This window comes from Nicotiana tabacum, chromosome 20, assembly GCF_000715075.1.
Source record: "Nicotiana tabacum cultivar K326 chromosome 20, ASM71507v2, whole genome shotgun sequence".
NCBI classification, from domain to species: Eukaryota; Viridiplantae; Streptophyta; class Magnoliopsida; order Solanales; family Solanaceae; genus Nicotiana; species Nicotiana tabacum.
In genome coordinates this window covers 42,154,398-42,170,373 of record NC_134099.1, presented here as the reverse complement: position 1 = coordinate 42,170,373, position 15,976 = coordinate 42,154,398, and the positions used below count along the sequence as shown (strand labels likewise).

The 15,976-nt window shown below is 31.7% G+C and overlaps 1 protein-coding gene across 2 annotated transcripts; it reads right to left on the bottom strand.

The window, feature by feature from the left end:
* Nucleotides 1–395: 395 nt before the first annotated feature.
* LOC107821152 (carbonic anhydrase 2) lies at nucleotides 396–14,632 on the bottom strand. 2 transcript variants are annotated; one of them, XM_016647564.2, is made up of 10 exons: nucleotides 14,360–14,632; nucleotides 13,924–14,002; nucleotides 5,626–5,687; nucleotides 5,206–5,346; nucleotides 3,699–3,747; nucleotides 3,050–3,166; nucleotides 2,354–2,407; nucleotides 1,423–1,508; nucleotides 872–977; nucleotides 396–750 (listed from the first exon to the last, which is right to left on the bottom strand). In XM_016647564.2, exons 2-10 carry the CDS (start codon nucleotides 13,981–13,983, stop codon nucleotides 586–588), a joined length of 840 nt encoding a protein of 279 aa, XP_016503050.1. In that variant the 5' UTR covers nucleotides 13,984–14,002; nucleotides 14,360–14,632; the 3' UTR covers nucleotides 396–585. The 2 variants fall into 2 exon arrangements, with proteins under 2 accessions (XP_016503050.1, XP_016503057.1); XM_016647571.2 differs by lacking the exons at nucleotides 13,924–14,002; nucleotides 14,360–14,632 and adding an exon at nucleotides 5,959–6,113.
* Nucleotides 14,633–15,976: the final 1,344 nt, after the last annotated feature.

Here is a 15,976-nt window from a genome sequence, read left to right as displayed (position 1 = left end):
CAGTAGAGATAATTTTACGCACCTCAATGGTTGAGCAATGTTCCGTGGACCATTCCCATTGGATAAATAGTGGAAGCTTTATCTCTTATCTTGAAACTCGCACAACCAATAGAAAAGTAGTCATTCATCCCATTCCTTGAAACATGGCTCTCCTTTTGAGCAGTTCTCATCTATACTACCTTTTGAGATGCCACACTAGCTTCCCAACAAAATCTAGGAATTAATTAAAATAGAGCAGTGAAATGATAGCTCCCAAAAAAAATGGTAAACACGCCATTATATTTATGCCCAACTTGTAGAAAACAACAATTGTTTGATGGATGAAAGATTCTGTATTCGACATATAGAAGTAACTGGTCTGTAAAACTTTGGCTCGATCACCGAAAACAAAGGTTGTGATTTGTGAAAAAACATAAGGAGATAACCTTAAGATAAGCTAGCCCAAAGCTCCAACAGCCGGTTAATATTATTTGTGTGACACACATTGTTCAGTAAGTAATACATTTACATCAAAATGCAAAGTGAAGAAAAAAACTTGAAACGGAGTTGCATTGGTTACATGAAAAGTTACAGTTTTGTTAAAGTTTAGAGTGAAACAGAAGGGGTAAGATTGAAGTCTATATTCCAGAGCTCAAAAGATCCATTCACAAAATCGTAGTGTCCACCTTTCAGTGCAAGACTTTTCTGCACCACAGCTTCTCTTACAAATGGATATGTCAATAAGTTGCCTAGTGATACATTCACTGCCTCCTGCTCAACCATTTAACATTATAATTATATATCTAAAATTTATTAAGTCTGCCAAATGGTAAAATTTTATGCATTATTTACTAAAAGATGTCATGGTTAATGTACTGAAAAGAGTAATTACCTTCTCCAATTTTGTGCATTGTTCAGTGGGATCCAAATGGCAGCATTCTGCCTTTACCTTCGCTTTGGCCGGCAGACAGATTTTGACCCACTCTTCAATGAAATCACTGCATTTTAATGCACAAAGTATAAAACCTTCGTGTATGAATTTTTAATGTTTATACCAATTTACTCAACCAGTATTTGACTTCTTGACACGCAATGTAGAATAATTATTGCATACTCCTTCAAAGAAATCACGCAGAAACAACAAAAGAAACTAAAAAATTATCAGAAGAATTTTCCAACTATTTGCACTGTTGGATTTTTTTCTTTTTGATGAGTAGACATAGTTTTAAGCACAAATTGGACTGATATAAACAGTATCCCTAATTTACTATATTAGAATAATCTTGATGAGCAGACATGCTTTTAAAACTCAAAATGGACTGATCAGATCATCTTTATTTATCAAGTAGTACTAGCTTTATAAGGGTGACTATTCGCTTATTGATAAGTCCAGTTTCATTCTCAATCATTATCAGGCATTTATTTTAATAAGGATAAACCAACCTGTTTGTGGACCCATCATCAGGGATAGACATTAGCCCTTTAATACCTCCACAACAGCTGTGTCCAATCACCAAAATATTCTCCACCTGTTGTACATTTTTAGTTTTGTTTTAAATGACAACTCCAAATAAATAGGAAAAGTAGAGACAATTAAAAATCGTCAAATTAAATGATTGTACTAATCCCTACTTTCTTAAGGCTGAAGTTAAGATCTGATTAATGCATATTTTGATTTCTACCGCCTGCATGTTTTTGTTAAGTCACAACTCCAAATAGATAGGAAAAAGGACAAGAATAGGCAATTAAAAATTATCATAATTTAACTCATTGTACTAATCCTTACTTACTTAAGGCTGAAGCTATGAGCTGACGTAATTAATGTGTATTTTGATTTCTACCACGCACATGGGACGTTCAGTGAGAGGCAAATTTATAAAGGTTTGAGACCAATCAGACAAGTACTGTCGGACTTCAATATTAATTTAGAAGTTAATAAAAATATTTTCTCTGAAAATTCACACAAAACAATGTTAAGAGAGGTAAAAATGTTTCTCCAACTCAATTAGGAGAAACTTAGGTTATTACAAGAATGGCCTCAACACACTCCTAAAAGGGATTCTCTTTATATTTAAGTTATATTTTTATTACAAATATCCTTCTTAACTCATGATATTAAAGTCAAAGTCAGACAAGTTGACATTTTCAATTACATAAATATGGGGAGAAAGTAAGAAAGGCATCTCTTTAGTTGGGTAGCGTTGGACCAATGGAGCATAAATGGCAGGCTAAAAAACGCTAGAGTCATGCCCTAATTAACGTACTATTGTAAGGATAAAATGAGCTACTTTATTAATTAAAGGATTAATTAAGCAGACGTACTACGTGTAAAACCAATAATCAACCGTCATCTAGGTGTTTAAAAATGACTAACCTTTAGGTGGACAACTGCATATTCGACTGCGGCACCCACTCCAGAATATTTTGTCTGTATAACAAAATTAGAGAGTTAGATTGACTTAAAATACAGTTATTAATTAGAACAGCGTGCAAAAAGTACAAGATAAATGATGGGTTAAAGATTCGCCCCACTGTAACATACATGTTTCAGAATCTTCATTCAACTCCGAACAATTTAAAGTTCAAAACTTTATGCCATAATTGTTATGACGAGGTAGAGGCAAACTCGAAAATAAAGAATACCAAATTGTTGGGCTAAATGGCCCAAAGATACTCTTAACATGGTGTGATATTGTCCACTTTGGGCCAAGCCCGCACGATTTTCCCCAAAAGGTCTCACACCATTAAGAGATTCATACACCTTATATGTAGACTACCAATCTTTTCAGCTACCAATGTGGGACTTTGTTCGCATACCCAACAATAATAACCACATCATTTTCCTCAACTTGCGTTTAGGTCTTTTATTTCTGGTTCTTGATTCTTGTTGATTAAGTCTCCAGCGTGGTATTAGATTTACATAAGCAATACTTTATTCTCTTTTGCCATTTTTTCAAAGGCAAATTCAGACTACTGCACTTATTGTGGAAAAGGTTACAAACTTAATATTTATTGTATATGTAAAATTATCAACTGCAATTGCTATAGGACATAAGGCAGTAAAATTCACCTGATCAAAAGGAGGGACCATGTTTGCAATATTACGGACCACAAAAGCTTCACCTGGCTGGAAATTGAGGATGTGGGATGGGCATACTCGGGAATCGGAGCAGGCGAATACCAAGAACTGCACGTTATTTAATGAGAAATCATGAGTATTTGTCAATGCTAACGTGCCTTAAACGCCATGACAATTGTTGTGCAATCCCAACAATAAAGCGCATTCTTGACGTCCAGGAACAATTAACAATTGTGGAGGACAGCATGTATTGACATTGATTTACATAAAATATTTTTGGAAAAAAGGGTCATGATCAAAGAATTTGCAAGATATAATTATTTCTTCTTTTACTAATGGGAGGAAAAAGACTTCAGAAAATGCTAATTCAGAAAAGAGCCTATGGTGACAAATAATAATAATAATAATAATAATAATAATAATAATAATAATAATAATAATAATAATAATAATAAATGCTATTAGTAGTAGTAGTAGTTCTACAATGCACAATTGTTTTTCCCAAACCCTCTATGTTGCTTGGATCATTAAAAAGTCTTATTGTTACTATATTAACCAAGGATATGATCAATAATTTATTATTAACTGCTGAAACAAGAAGCCTGAAGAGATCACACATTACTAATACTGTATGAATTACCTTAGGGCTTTGACCTTTTGCAAGCTGTCCAAACAACTCAGGATTTTTCCTACAAATAAAGTGCAACTTCGAAGGTTAAGAATTCTGAATTAATAAACATGATTATATAGGCAAAAATATTTATTACAACTATCCCAAGAAGCTTTGCAAATTACAAAAAATTTCTATGTTTAAATGAACTTACAAACACACTTGAAATCTTTATCTTGTATATTTTGGAGATTCATCAACATCGTTAGTCCAATTACCTTTTTTTAAATGAAATTTAAATCTGCTTTACTTTCAAGAAGTAAACTTAAAATTCTCTTTTAAGAACGACTTCTTTTCTTTTCTTTCTAAGCGCACTTTAATGTACAAAAATGGGTACCATATTCTTCTCCATTAATTATGGAGACTATTCTTTCTTTTTGCAACGTAAGGCCCATGATCTTTATAAAGAAAGAGTGAACAGAAAGCTAGGCTTCAATGATCAGGATTCCACCTTTCGCAGACACAATTTGGACACCTAGCAATCACTTGTCCACAATCATATCAAAGAGCTACTCCTGTTTACTTTGACTTTAATTTTCTTTTTTGATCAATTTCTTCGACTTTTTTGGACCTATCAATATATTTCTATCATTTAGTAGAATTATTTCCTAACTTTTGCAATTTCAATAAATATACTTTATTCTAAATATGATAAATTATGCTAATACAATGGACGAATTATAATAAAAGTTAGTAATCATTATAGACATCGATCTTGTTTTCAAACTAAATTAAGCTAGGAATCTCGTTAACCAACCACTTATATGAATTGGCCAAGCAAAAGTTTCATTCTTTTAAATCCAACTCATATACATTAAAGAGAGAAAAACATTATACTATCAAATCATACTAAAAATAACCATCCATAAAAGCATGATTAGTCACTTAGATTACCTGCTAAAAAAAGTTAAAATGCAATCAAATATATATATATAATAGCATCGTTATATAATAATTATTCAACATATTAATTTTATGTTAAACGTATAAAATATGTTCTCTATTACTCCCTCCGTCCAAAATAAGTGATTTTAGTTGTTTTCATACATATTAAAAAATCCACCTTTTAACATTAATTAACAATGAAATTTGCCATATTAACCTTTATTATTTCTTCAAATAAATATTTCTAACACATACTCCGACACTATTAACTCCTTCATTCTTGAAATCTGAAAAAAATCATTTATTTTGGACCAAAAAAAAAATCTAAAAAATCACTTATTTTGAACCGGACGGAGTATAACTTATTTTGGAGGAGTAACATAGTATTTTACACCGAGAGTCAAACTTCCAACCTTCAATAGTGGAAAAGAACAATCAACATGAATTATGTCAATTTATCACTTATTAAAAGTTTCAGGCAGCATATCCGAGAATCTTGCAATATTTTATGCCCCATAACCGAAGGTTCGGACATACTTTTAATAGCATAGGACACAAATCTTTTACGGCAAAGTACTTGCTAACAACTTACTCATATTTCTCCGCCTTGAAGTGGGCGAATCCGGTTCGGATCTTCTCATCCGGGTCAGACTTTTTCCCGCCGGCGCCTTCCAACTCCGCCGTCAACTGCCGTATCTTCGCGACCGCTGCATCTTCCAGCTCATTCTTCTCACTACCAACAACAAAGCCAAAAAAAAAAAAAAAAATTAAATATTCAACCACCCACTCCGTGTGGGACCTACTGACAAACAAAAAGTAGGTCCCGCGTAGTGCAAACGGATTAGGATAGCTCTAAATAAGATGATGAAATCACCGTCCGCGTCCTTATTGGAAATAGGGAAATGACAGATCAGTACAGAATTCTGTGCACTAATTACGTTATAGAAGTAACAGAATGTGCTGCGGGAAAAGGACATAAAGTGGGAAAAATTAATGGTACTGTACTCTCTACCTGAGGAGCTTTTTCAGTCCTGCAATGGCGTCTTCATATGAATCCTCTGCCATTTTCGTAACCTGCAAGTCAGAAACAAACGACAATATTTATTCACAACAACGTTGTTACACGCCAAATTAAATCATATAAGTTATTTAACCAAAAAATCATATAATCCATATCCTGCTCTTTGATCCTACTTAATTTCGATAGGCACTCATGTGGAAGATGAAAAAAAGTGGAAATTTGAATTGGGGAAGATTGAATTAGAAAAAGAGGTGAAAAATATATTAGAATTATGGGGGGGGGGGGGATAAAATTTCTATTAGAATTATGAAGATTTAATGTTACCTCACGTGGATTTGTGGAGAATAAAGTCATAATGAAGGAGGAAGGAGAAAGGTGATGGCTTCTGTTAGCAGTAGAGACGGTCTCAGCAGTAAACGTTCTTTGTGTCGTAAAAGGACAGTGTAGGGCGCATTTATAGAAAGGGAGATTTAACCATGGTTAGATGAGAAGGCTAATCCATGGTTTGTTATTGTGTATAATCCAGTTGGAGTTGGATAGTAATTACTATATTTAATTAGATTTAATTTGTGAAATTATGTTTGTTAAGATTGAATGAAGTTTGAATTTGGAAAGTGTAATATTATTTAGATTGAATGAATATTCAACGCCCTAATGGATGGAACATGTGTACATCTAAAGGCGTCAGCCATTTGTAGTTGCGGTTTTGGGGGAATGGGCCACTTATCTTCACTTTCTCAGTTCCGATTAAACAGTTCATTTCAATTATGACCCCATATAATATAAATTAACAATAATGTATATGTCAAAGAAAAGAGGATACTAAAGAAAGGATGTTAACGAAATGGTCACTGGATTTAATTCAAATTTAAAAGGTAGTTCATGGAACCAGAATTATCGAAAATTGTATAAGAAGATCAAATAATTCATGATATGGGAATTCAACACTATGTCTAAGATTGGACATTTATAATATAAGATGAGGGTCCAATATCTGATAAATCATGAATTGAAATAAATTTAACTCAGATATCATAATTAAAAAAAATGAACCTTAAATCTAACTCAATTCCAAAAATTAACTCAAAAGGTGAGATTTGCTTAAAATAAGAGGAGCATAAAGGAGACTAAAAGGTTACCAATAACCAATGACCCACCAGCGTGGGAACTCAACAGAAAATCCTCTAAATACAAATTTGATATTATTAATTTCACATTAGTAACAAAGAAGAAGAAGAAACTACTATGATCCTGTTCATTACATTTCTAACATGTAGTGTTGTATTCCGAATTGTGACAAAAAAAATTCTGTTTTTCATAAAAGAGTTTCCTTGCACATTATTTTACTAAGAGCATTCACAGCTCCCTTTATTAATTTAATTTGTGATTATTAGAATAGTAGGATTTCACTTCACTATCATCGACTTTGAAATTATGTACACTTTCTTGAAAAGTATATTTTACTCTCAAACAAACAACTAAAAGAATATATTTAGAAAATACTTCTATTTTGTTTATTTTAGCACAATGGTACCAACTACACGCAAAATATAAACTGAAAGAATGTGCGTAGGGTTAGTCTTTTTACTCAATACTTAAAAGTTGCGGTTTACCTTGACATAATAAATAAGAAACTCAACAGGATAACATAAAAGTCATTAGGCACCTTGGAGTTAAAATTATGACCTCTGATCACTGACTTGTAAAAACCAAATATTTAAAAAGGTTTTTACAGGGTTAGGGGCACACAGGCACGTACAATACATTAATCCGATATAATAGAATCCTGCTTTGTCTCCTAATTATATGACTAATTCAAATACAGGATATGATTATTAATTATTATTATTATTATTATTATTGTTATAAAGTTTTATTAGGTAAGGGCTAGTACGCGCAATGTGGCCTTTCTGGCTTGCCGGTGGCTGTTTGTTTTCCATATGCAAGTCAACTATGGCCTTCTATTTTTGGCTTTTGGAGTGAACGTTGATTCATTTCTTCAACATTTTGTGTTCTTAAATAATTTTTTATTGCTCTTTACATACCTTATTTAAAATAATTAATTATATCTTGTTTGAACTATACATTTAATTAAAAATCAAATGGAGTTTTTGTTTTCATATAAAGTTCCGATGTAGTAAGAAAAGTCCATCATTTCTAGATTGATTCACCTTTTTACTTATTGAAATTCAATTGAGCATTCTTCAATGCTAACTAAGAGTCTAAAGACTAGATTTTTTCTTTCTTTTTGAATTTTGAATACAACCAAAAGTTAGAAATTGTACGATAAACATCTTCAAAATGGCGATAGATATGACATTAATAAGTTATTGAATATTCCTTCCATTTCACTTTGATGTTATTTTTTTATTATTTTGTCATAAAAAGATAATACATTCATATATTTTCTATTGATAAGTTTTTATAGATCCACAAATATTATAAAATATTTAAGAACACAAGTTTAATTTTGTATAATTATACAAATATTATAACATATTTAAAACCAAACTTTTCAAACGTTTTTATCTCTTTAATAAATTGTGCTACGTTAAATTATGACAAACAAAGTAAAATAAAAGGAGTACTTTTTTTGTACCAAAATATAAAATGATACAACAACAACAACGACGATGACGACCCAGTATAATCCCACAAGTGGGGTCTGGGGAGGGTAATATGTACGCAGACTTTATCCCTACCCCGAAGGATAGAGAGGCTGTTTCCAGGAGACCCTCGGCTCAAATATAAAATGATACGTACTATCGAAATAGAAAGACTAATATTTGTACGTAATCCTCATCATATCAATCAATGTCCAACCTCAATTCGAAAGTAAAAGCAACACTCAAAATATTCTTTTGGAATTGGAAAGGTTATGTGGAAGTTCATGAGCCACAAAAGGTTAAGAAGACTACAAGGCACATATATGGAAAATGACGAATGAGGAATGCAAATTGCAAAACAGAGAAATAGAAGAAATGATAGGTGCTCTTAAGTAAGTCCAAAAGGCCATTTCCCAATTTCAACCATACCACTAAAATTGATTATCAGAAAAATGACTCCTGAAGTGACGCCCATCTTCATTTTTTCTTCTCTAGAGTGCTCCTTTGAGCATACTTTTTCTAATAGCCTGAGTTTTGCGGAAGTCCTACCTATAAATGATCAATACTTTTCAATCTTATGTAGCAAATAAAGGTACCAAAAAGACAATCGAATGATGACCAAAAAATGCTAGTTCTTTAGTTCATTTTATGCCGCGTAGTTCCTTTTTTAATCTATTTCAAGAAGGATAATATATTTTTATATTTAAAAACAATACAATTTTAAATTTTTATTTTATCCTTGATAATATGATTTTATAGTCAAACAAAATATTTATGACATGTTGTAGATTATAAGTTCTAAAAAGTCTGTCTTTCTTTCTTAAATTTCGTTTTCAGTTAAATATTTACGAGTTTGAATCTTTGTATCGCTTAAGAACCGTTATCCACTAGAACATTTCTTACTCGTGTAAAGCCTATGAAAAAAAAAAGGGAAACTTAAAGCCATCTAACAAAATTTGGGCTTATTGGTCTAAATTCTGTATAATAAAGCGCTTGTTTGGACCTTTTAGTAGTTCACTAAAATGATGAAAACGTGTCGAGTCAATTGCTAAAACATTGAATTTATGAAGTTTGGGCTTGTCGGTCTGATTGAAGTATTAACTCAAAATTAGTTTTCTCCTGAATTATTCGTATTTAATTGTGTAGTCTTTTGTGGGGTGATTCAGAGCTTGTTTGGTCAAGCTTTTGGGATGTCAAAAGTACTTTTTTTTCTTAAAAAAAGTACTTTTAAAAAAATTTAAGTTGTTTGGCCAATACAGAGAAGTACTTTTGGCCAACAGCAGAATCAATTTTTTTGCTTTTGGTAAGAAGCAGAAGTGAAAAATTAATTTATTTAAGACAAAACTATCCTCACCATGAATTTATATTTTTCAAATTATCCCTTACTAATTTAAGTTTTTTCTTTTCATTTTTCTTTCTAGTTTTTATCATTCTTTTAAAACTAAAGATATCATATACATGAATTATATTGTAACTTCCCAAATTCTTTATTGACTTTTCTTGTTTTTTATTTGTTCTTTGTGTAATGTCTTGTAACTTTCCAAATTATCTTCTTCTTTTTTGACACTAAAGCAAATTATCTACATCCTTCTTTGGATTATCAAATCTCTTCCTACAAATAATCATTTATAATTTCTTCTGCTATATACTATTAGTTCTCGAATCTTTAAAACAGTTATCAAATCTAATTTGTGAAAATTACCTACAAATAGGTAATAAATTTACAATTCCAACACATAATCTATCTATATATTATTAAAAGAAGAAGAAAAAGGATCACACATTAAGCCAAGTGGCAACCTGACAATAGGCCACTTGGCAATTTAGGATAAAGTTAGTAAGGTTAGGTAATACTAATTAGTTTTTTTTTGAATTTAAATTTAAAAAAATATATATATTATGTGTTGTTAATAATTCGTTACTCTTTTTGAATTTGAATTTAAACATACTTAACTATTTTTTTACAAAATAAATTATTTTTATATATTTAAAATTATTTCTATTTTACGTTCAATGCCATCTTTCAAGTTTGACACTCGGAATCATCTAGTTACAATTACCATGGCTATACATAATTTCATCCGATGACATTCTTATACCGATAAGGAATTCAATTATTATGTTAATGAAGACGTTACTACAAAGATTGAGGAAGGAGATGGACCTTCTGATATTCCTTTAGAAATGCAAGGCAAGTCTTCTACTAATATAGAGGCGTTGTGTGATAGACGTAGAGATGAAATTGTTGAGAAATATTATCTTGTATGAGTGACTTTACTTATTCTTTCATGGTAGATTATCACTATATAATAATTTGTGGAATGGACTTCTAATTCATACTGAATGATGTATTTTGATGATTCAAATCATCATGTAACAATAAGTAATTATACTTGATAATAATATATGCTTTGGTATAACTATAAGTGTAAAATTGATTTAAATCTTTAATATGATTGTTTACTTTATGTTTTATATTTTAATTAAATAAATTAAAAATAGTAGTCCCTTACGATAAATATTTGAGTTCATTTTTCTCTTTAAAAGAATTATAAGACCTTAGTATTATCCTTTTTGGTAATTTGACACTCAAAAGTATTTTTTAGAAAGATTAGCCAAACACACTTAGTTTACCAAATGTTGCAAAAAGTACTTCTTAAATAAATTGGCCAAACATAAATTATTTTTTTTCAAAAGTACTTTTCAAAATAAGCAGATTTTGGCAGCTTGGCCAAACAGGGTGAATGAGGAATCAAAACGAGAATGTCCACAAGGCATTGACACAACTGCTTTGTCATCATATCCTTATTTGGCGAAAAATCAAAAAGTAAAAGTAGAACTTTATTACTTACATAAACTTCCCCTTTTCATGTCATGTCGTGCATATTTCATATTGCTTTTAATTGCTCTTTAAGGATTTAACGACTCACTTGTACTGCATTTTCTGTCATAATTAAAGCAGCAGTATGGAAAAGGATGAATCCAGTTGAAACCTAAAATAGTGCAAGGACCAAGAAGGTAGTACCAAAGACTTCTTGACCATAAGGGATAAAATTAAGAAACAGCACTTTACAACTTTTGTAGTTGAAAAATAAATTATTATTATGGAGTTTCACTTGTAAAATTCAAAATTCCATGAAGTAAAAATTGTACGGGGCGTCCTATTTGGTCGCCTCCATTTAACCTATACCTATTTTTTTAAAACTTTTAACTTGTACCCACTTTTTAAACAATTTCAGCCCCCTTTTTCCTCGTCAAAGTTATATCTACCTCTTCTTTCTCAAACTTCTCCTTCTCCCTTTTTTGCAAGAAATCTGTTACGGCTATGTATATAACTTGTATTCACACAACGTTTTTATCTAGGATTTCGTTTTCAAGAAATTAATAATCATTTTTAGAAAGAGCCTCTAGTACTTGGGATTTTTCCAACATAATTTGTGGAGAAACTTATTGCTATAGCCAGAAGCATAATTGAAGCAAGTAGAAAGTTATCCTTGTATATGTGAATTATATGTTTTTGAGTTCAGAAAAAGAAAAATTTGTGTTTTCTGAATGTATAATAGAACTGTATAATGTATTTTTGAATATCGGTTGCTTAGCAATAAAAATGGCTGAGCAAAGCTGAGTGTGAGTTAGACGAAATGAGGTTGCTGCATTTAAAGCGGACGATAACATAAAAAGCTGATTTTTCCAGAAAAAACTTCAGCTCTAGAGCTGAAGTTCGCCAGTTACAAACAAAAACTTCAACTCTACAGCTGAAGTTCGACAGTTACAAAACAAAAACTTTAGCTCTAGAGTTAAAGCTTAGAAACAAAAACTTCAGCTCCAGTTACAAACAAAAACTTCAGCTCTAGAGCTGAAGTTCGACAGTTACAAAACAAAAACTTCAGCTCTAGATCTGAAGCTTACAAACAAAAACTTCAGCAGATGAAGTTCGCTAGATACAAATAAAAACTTCAGCTCTAGAGCTGAAGTTCGACAGTTACAAAACAAAAACTTCAGCTTTAGAGCTGAAGCTTACAAACAAAAACTTCAGTTCTAGAGCTGAAGCTTACAAACAAAAACTTCAGCTCCAATTACAAACAAAAACTTCAGCTCTAGAGCTGAAGTTCGACAGTTTTACAAACAAAAATTTCAGCTCAGCTTTAGAGCTAAACTTCAGGCCCGACTATTAGAATACTGAAGTTTTGCGTGATTGTCTTTGCTACTTCAGCCCCGTATGCTGAAGTTATGCGAAAAAGCGGGTACACTTGCAATTTTTTTTGTAAAGCGGACACAAGTTAAAACGTGACACAAAAAACGAATATAGATGCAAATGCCCCTCCATGAAGCGGCTAGCGCGCTATTACAAATTTACTATGACCAAGCTAAAATGGTTTGGGCCTGGCGGTCTAAATAGAGTATATTTACTTAGTGGGTTTTTCGACCCATATTACTTTTAAAACTTTAGAAATCGCAAGAACTTCCCAACATTAACTTGAGGTTATTGGTTTAATCAAAGTATAATTTAGAAGGCCGTTTTCTCTTCAATTTTTCATCATTGACCTATGTTTTATGGTCTTCTTTTATTTGAATAATTAACCTAAATAGTGGTCCATTCAATTGTTTAAATTAAAAATAATAATATATGTATGATCTATGTATAATATGTATTTATATAACTGTATATAATATGTGTATAATCTAGGTATACTAGGGAATTTCTTCGATCTTCAAAAAGATGACTTTGTAAGTTTCAGTAAGAGTAATGATATTGATAGGGAATCATTCAACTAGGAATTCCTTGCTCAAAGATGTTCATTTCTATGTGTATCATATATATCACAAGACTTGTGATAAGAGAAAGCCGATCCGATCCGGAACCTATTGGGATAGCACCTTTTCCTCCTATTTAGTAGGTCTTCTTGCTAGAAAATAAACCACAAACCCGGCCGGCTATTTGTGTAGAGTTTCCTTCTTATTTTCTATTAAAGCCACCTGGGGAAGCTATGTTGTATAGTGATTTAACCGAATTGAAAAGAAATAGGGCAAAATACAAAATTAGCCAGTCGATCGAACTAATTTCATTCGCTAGCTAAAAAGTGTATAAAATATATATATAGATATCAAAAAAATATATATTTTGTGAGCTATTATTTTTAAAAGTGGCTAAAAATATACATTTCTCAAAGAAATACAATGTGGGTGTCCAAACCAGGTATATATGATGGAGGGCCAAAGTGGGCTTGGGCCCATAAAGATTTTGTGTTTGTATGGAGGGAGAGCTTTTTTCCTTGTACGGGAAAAGAAAATTAGACTCGAACAATTATCCTCTACGCCTCAATTTTTTTGAAATTTTTCACTTATATAACATGAAGGAGGAAAGTTTTTAAAATCTTTGTCAAAATTTATATAATTTGGACCTCAGGAAGAGACATTATATATCGAACATTTTGGGATAGAGGGGAGTTTGTATTGTGGATTTCCGTCAGTATTACAACAACCACCCAGCAGTATTAATACTCGTAAAATGTTAATTGCTCTTTTTTCTTTTTTTTTTGCTCGGAACAGCACTAGTTGTAGGCAGAAATATAAGGATGTTAGGGTGCGGGTACGTTTTTAGCGTACTTAGACTATCACACTACCATCATTGAACTAAAAATAAAGGCAATCAGATATAAAAGGGTAGAGGTCTAGAATTAACCTGATTGAGAGACTTTCTTGAACAACATAGTAGCATGCACTTCCTAAATTTTCCAGCCATAATAATCCTCAATATACACCTGCAATACAACAAGTTACTTAATCATACAATTAGTGTACAATAGTAATAATATGCAAACGCACACATGCATATCGTGCTTGCTTGCCCACAATAAAGTTCAAATATGTACTATCTAAACTCCTCAGTTCAATTAGTATACGACTATGTTTTCAACTTAGAATATGCAATTTGCTATCCAAATGCAAGAAAAAGAGAAGAGACGACATGACAAGATTAGTTCTAATTGTCTTATAATTATCTTGATAGTTAGCTCTAATTGTATTATAAGTATCTTGATAGTTAAACTTAGCAAGAAAAAATTCTAGATTTTTTTGTGTGTGTGAGCGAGAGATAGAGATAGAGAGAGAGATCGTACCTAAGCAGAAGTCAGGACTTGAGAATTAGCATCAAGAAGTGGAGAAATGGAATATTTGGCTTATAATAGCAATTGTCATTGAAAAGCTCTATAAAAGCTGAGGGAAAGGGACTTAAAGATCATGTGCGGGGGATAAGAGAAAACCACAAATCGTCCTCCTCACGGAAATTCCATCAATGAAAACCACAAAAACGGATAAGAGTAAAGACAAATAAAAAAGAATGAAGAGAGTATTAGTTTGGAGCTGTGCTTTGGATAACTTCTACGTTTGGCGCACCCTTTAGATTAGATAGCAATCTTACACAACATTTGGGCCACATTTTCAACCTTGCTCACTAGTGGTCAATCCAATATATCAAATTCTGATCAGGGGCTGTGGCTTGACCAAATTCTTAAGACTTAAAAGAATAAGAAATGCACTCCTTATTTTCTTTTAAAGATTTCAGATAAGGGATCCTCGCACAAAATAGCCGGTTGGATTCAGTATTCACCTTTTTTAGTTAGTATACATATATAATACACGATTATATACATAATATATATAAATAATTCATATATTGTATATCTACCGTCTTTTTTTAATTTAAATGATTGAGCGTGCGACTATTTGGATTAGTTCTTCTTTAGATAATCTGTGTAAGCTCCTAGGTGGAGGATTGATCATGAAGTATTTCCAATAAAATGGGGAATGGTTTGAGATAAGACTCGTGGAGAAAGATAAATGATGACTATACGGAGACGCTACTATATTTATATTATGAAAAGCACATGCAACTGACAGTCCACGTTGGTTGCTGGAACTTGGAAAAATCAATATTATATATACTGATTTAGTTGCATATATAGTTCTACTTGTAAAAAATATTATTCTTATTTAATTAAGTGATTCATTCATAAGTTGTTATATAAACAATTAGTCTTATGATTGATTTGTTCAATTCAAAAATCTAATCTTATGTAAAAAAAATTATATATATATATATATATATTGTGTGTGTGTGTTCACCATTAGGGATAACCATGTATATCCTGATCCAACTTACCCCACATGAGTTGCATTCCTTGAATTTGGTTTTCTTTGGGTCCCTTTGTTTCATTTATATTTTCGGACCATCTATTTAAAAGGTGTGATGTTTACTAGCTAGTTTCTATACTATACCCCTGGCTTTGATTATTGTAATTTGAAGATAGACATTGCAGTGTGTAATGTTAACAACTTTGTTTTCGGGAAGAACTCGGGTGTTTGCACAAATGGGATCAATCCATGCCGCTGTTTAAATTGGATTTCACTTTATATCCATTAATTTCAAACTATTTACCCTTTAATATCTAGGCCCAAACTATTTACTATTCCTACCCATACGGTCCAAACTATTTACCCGATTATTCATTTATTCTATTAAAATAGCTGAAAAAAATCAGAAAGAATGTGGCCTCTTCTCTTCTCTTCTCTCTTTCTTCTTGATATCAGCAATTCCCCAATGCATGTTATTTTCCTTTTTCTCTGAAACCCTTATGTATTTTTTAGCCTTATCTCTTTAGTTTCTACATATTCAAACACCATCTTCTCCTTTTTACTAGATCCAACAGTCACCACCCCAAAAAATTCAGAAAACC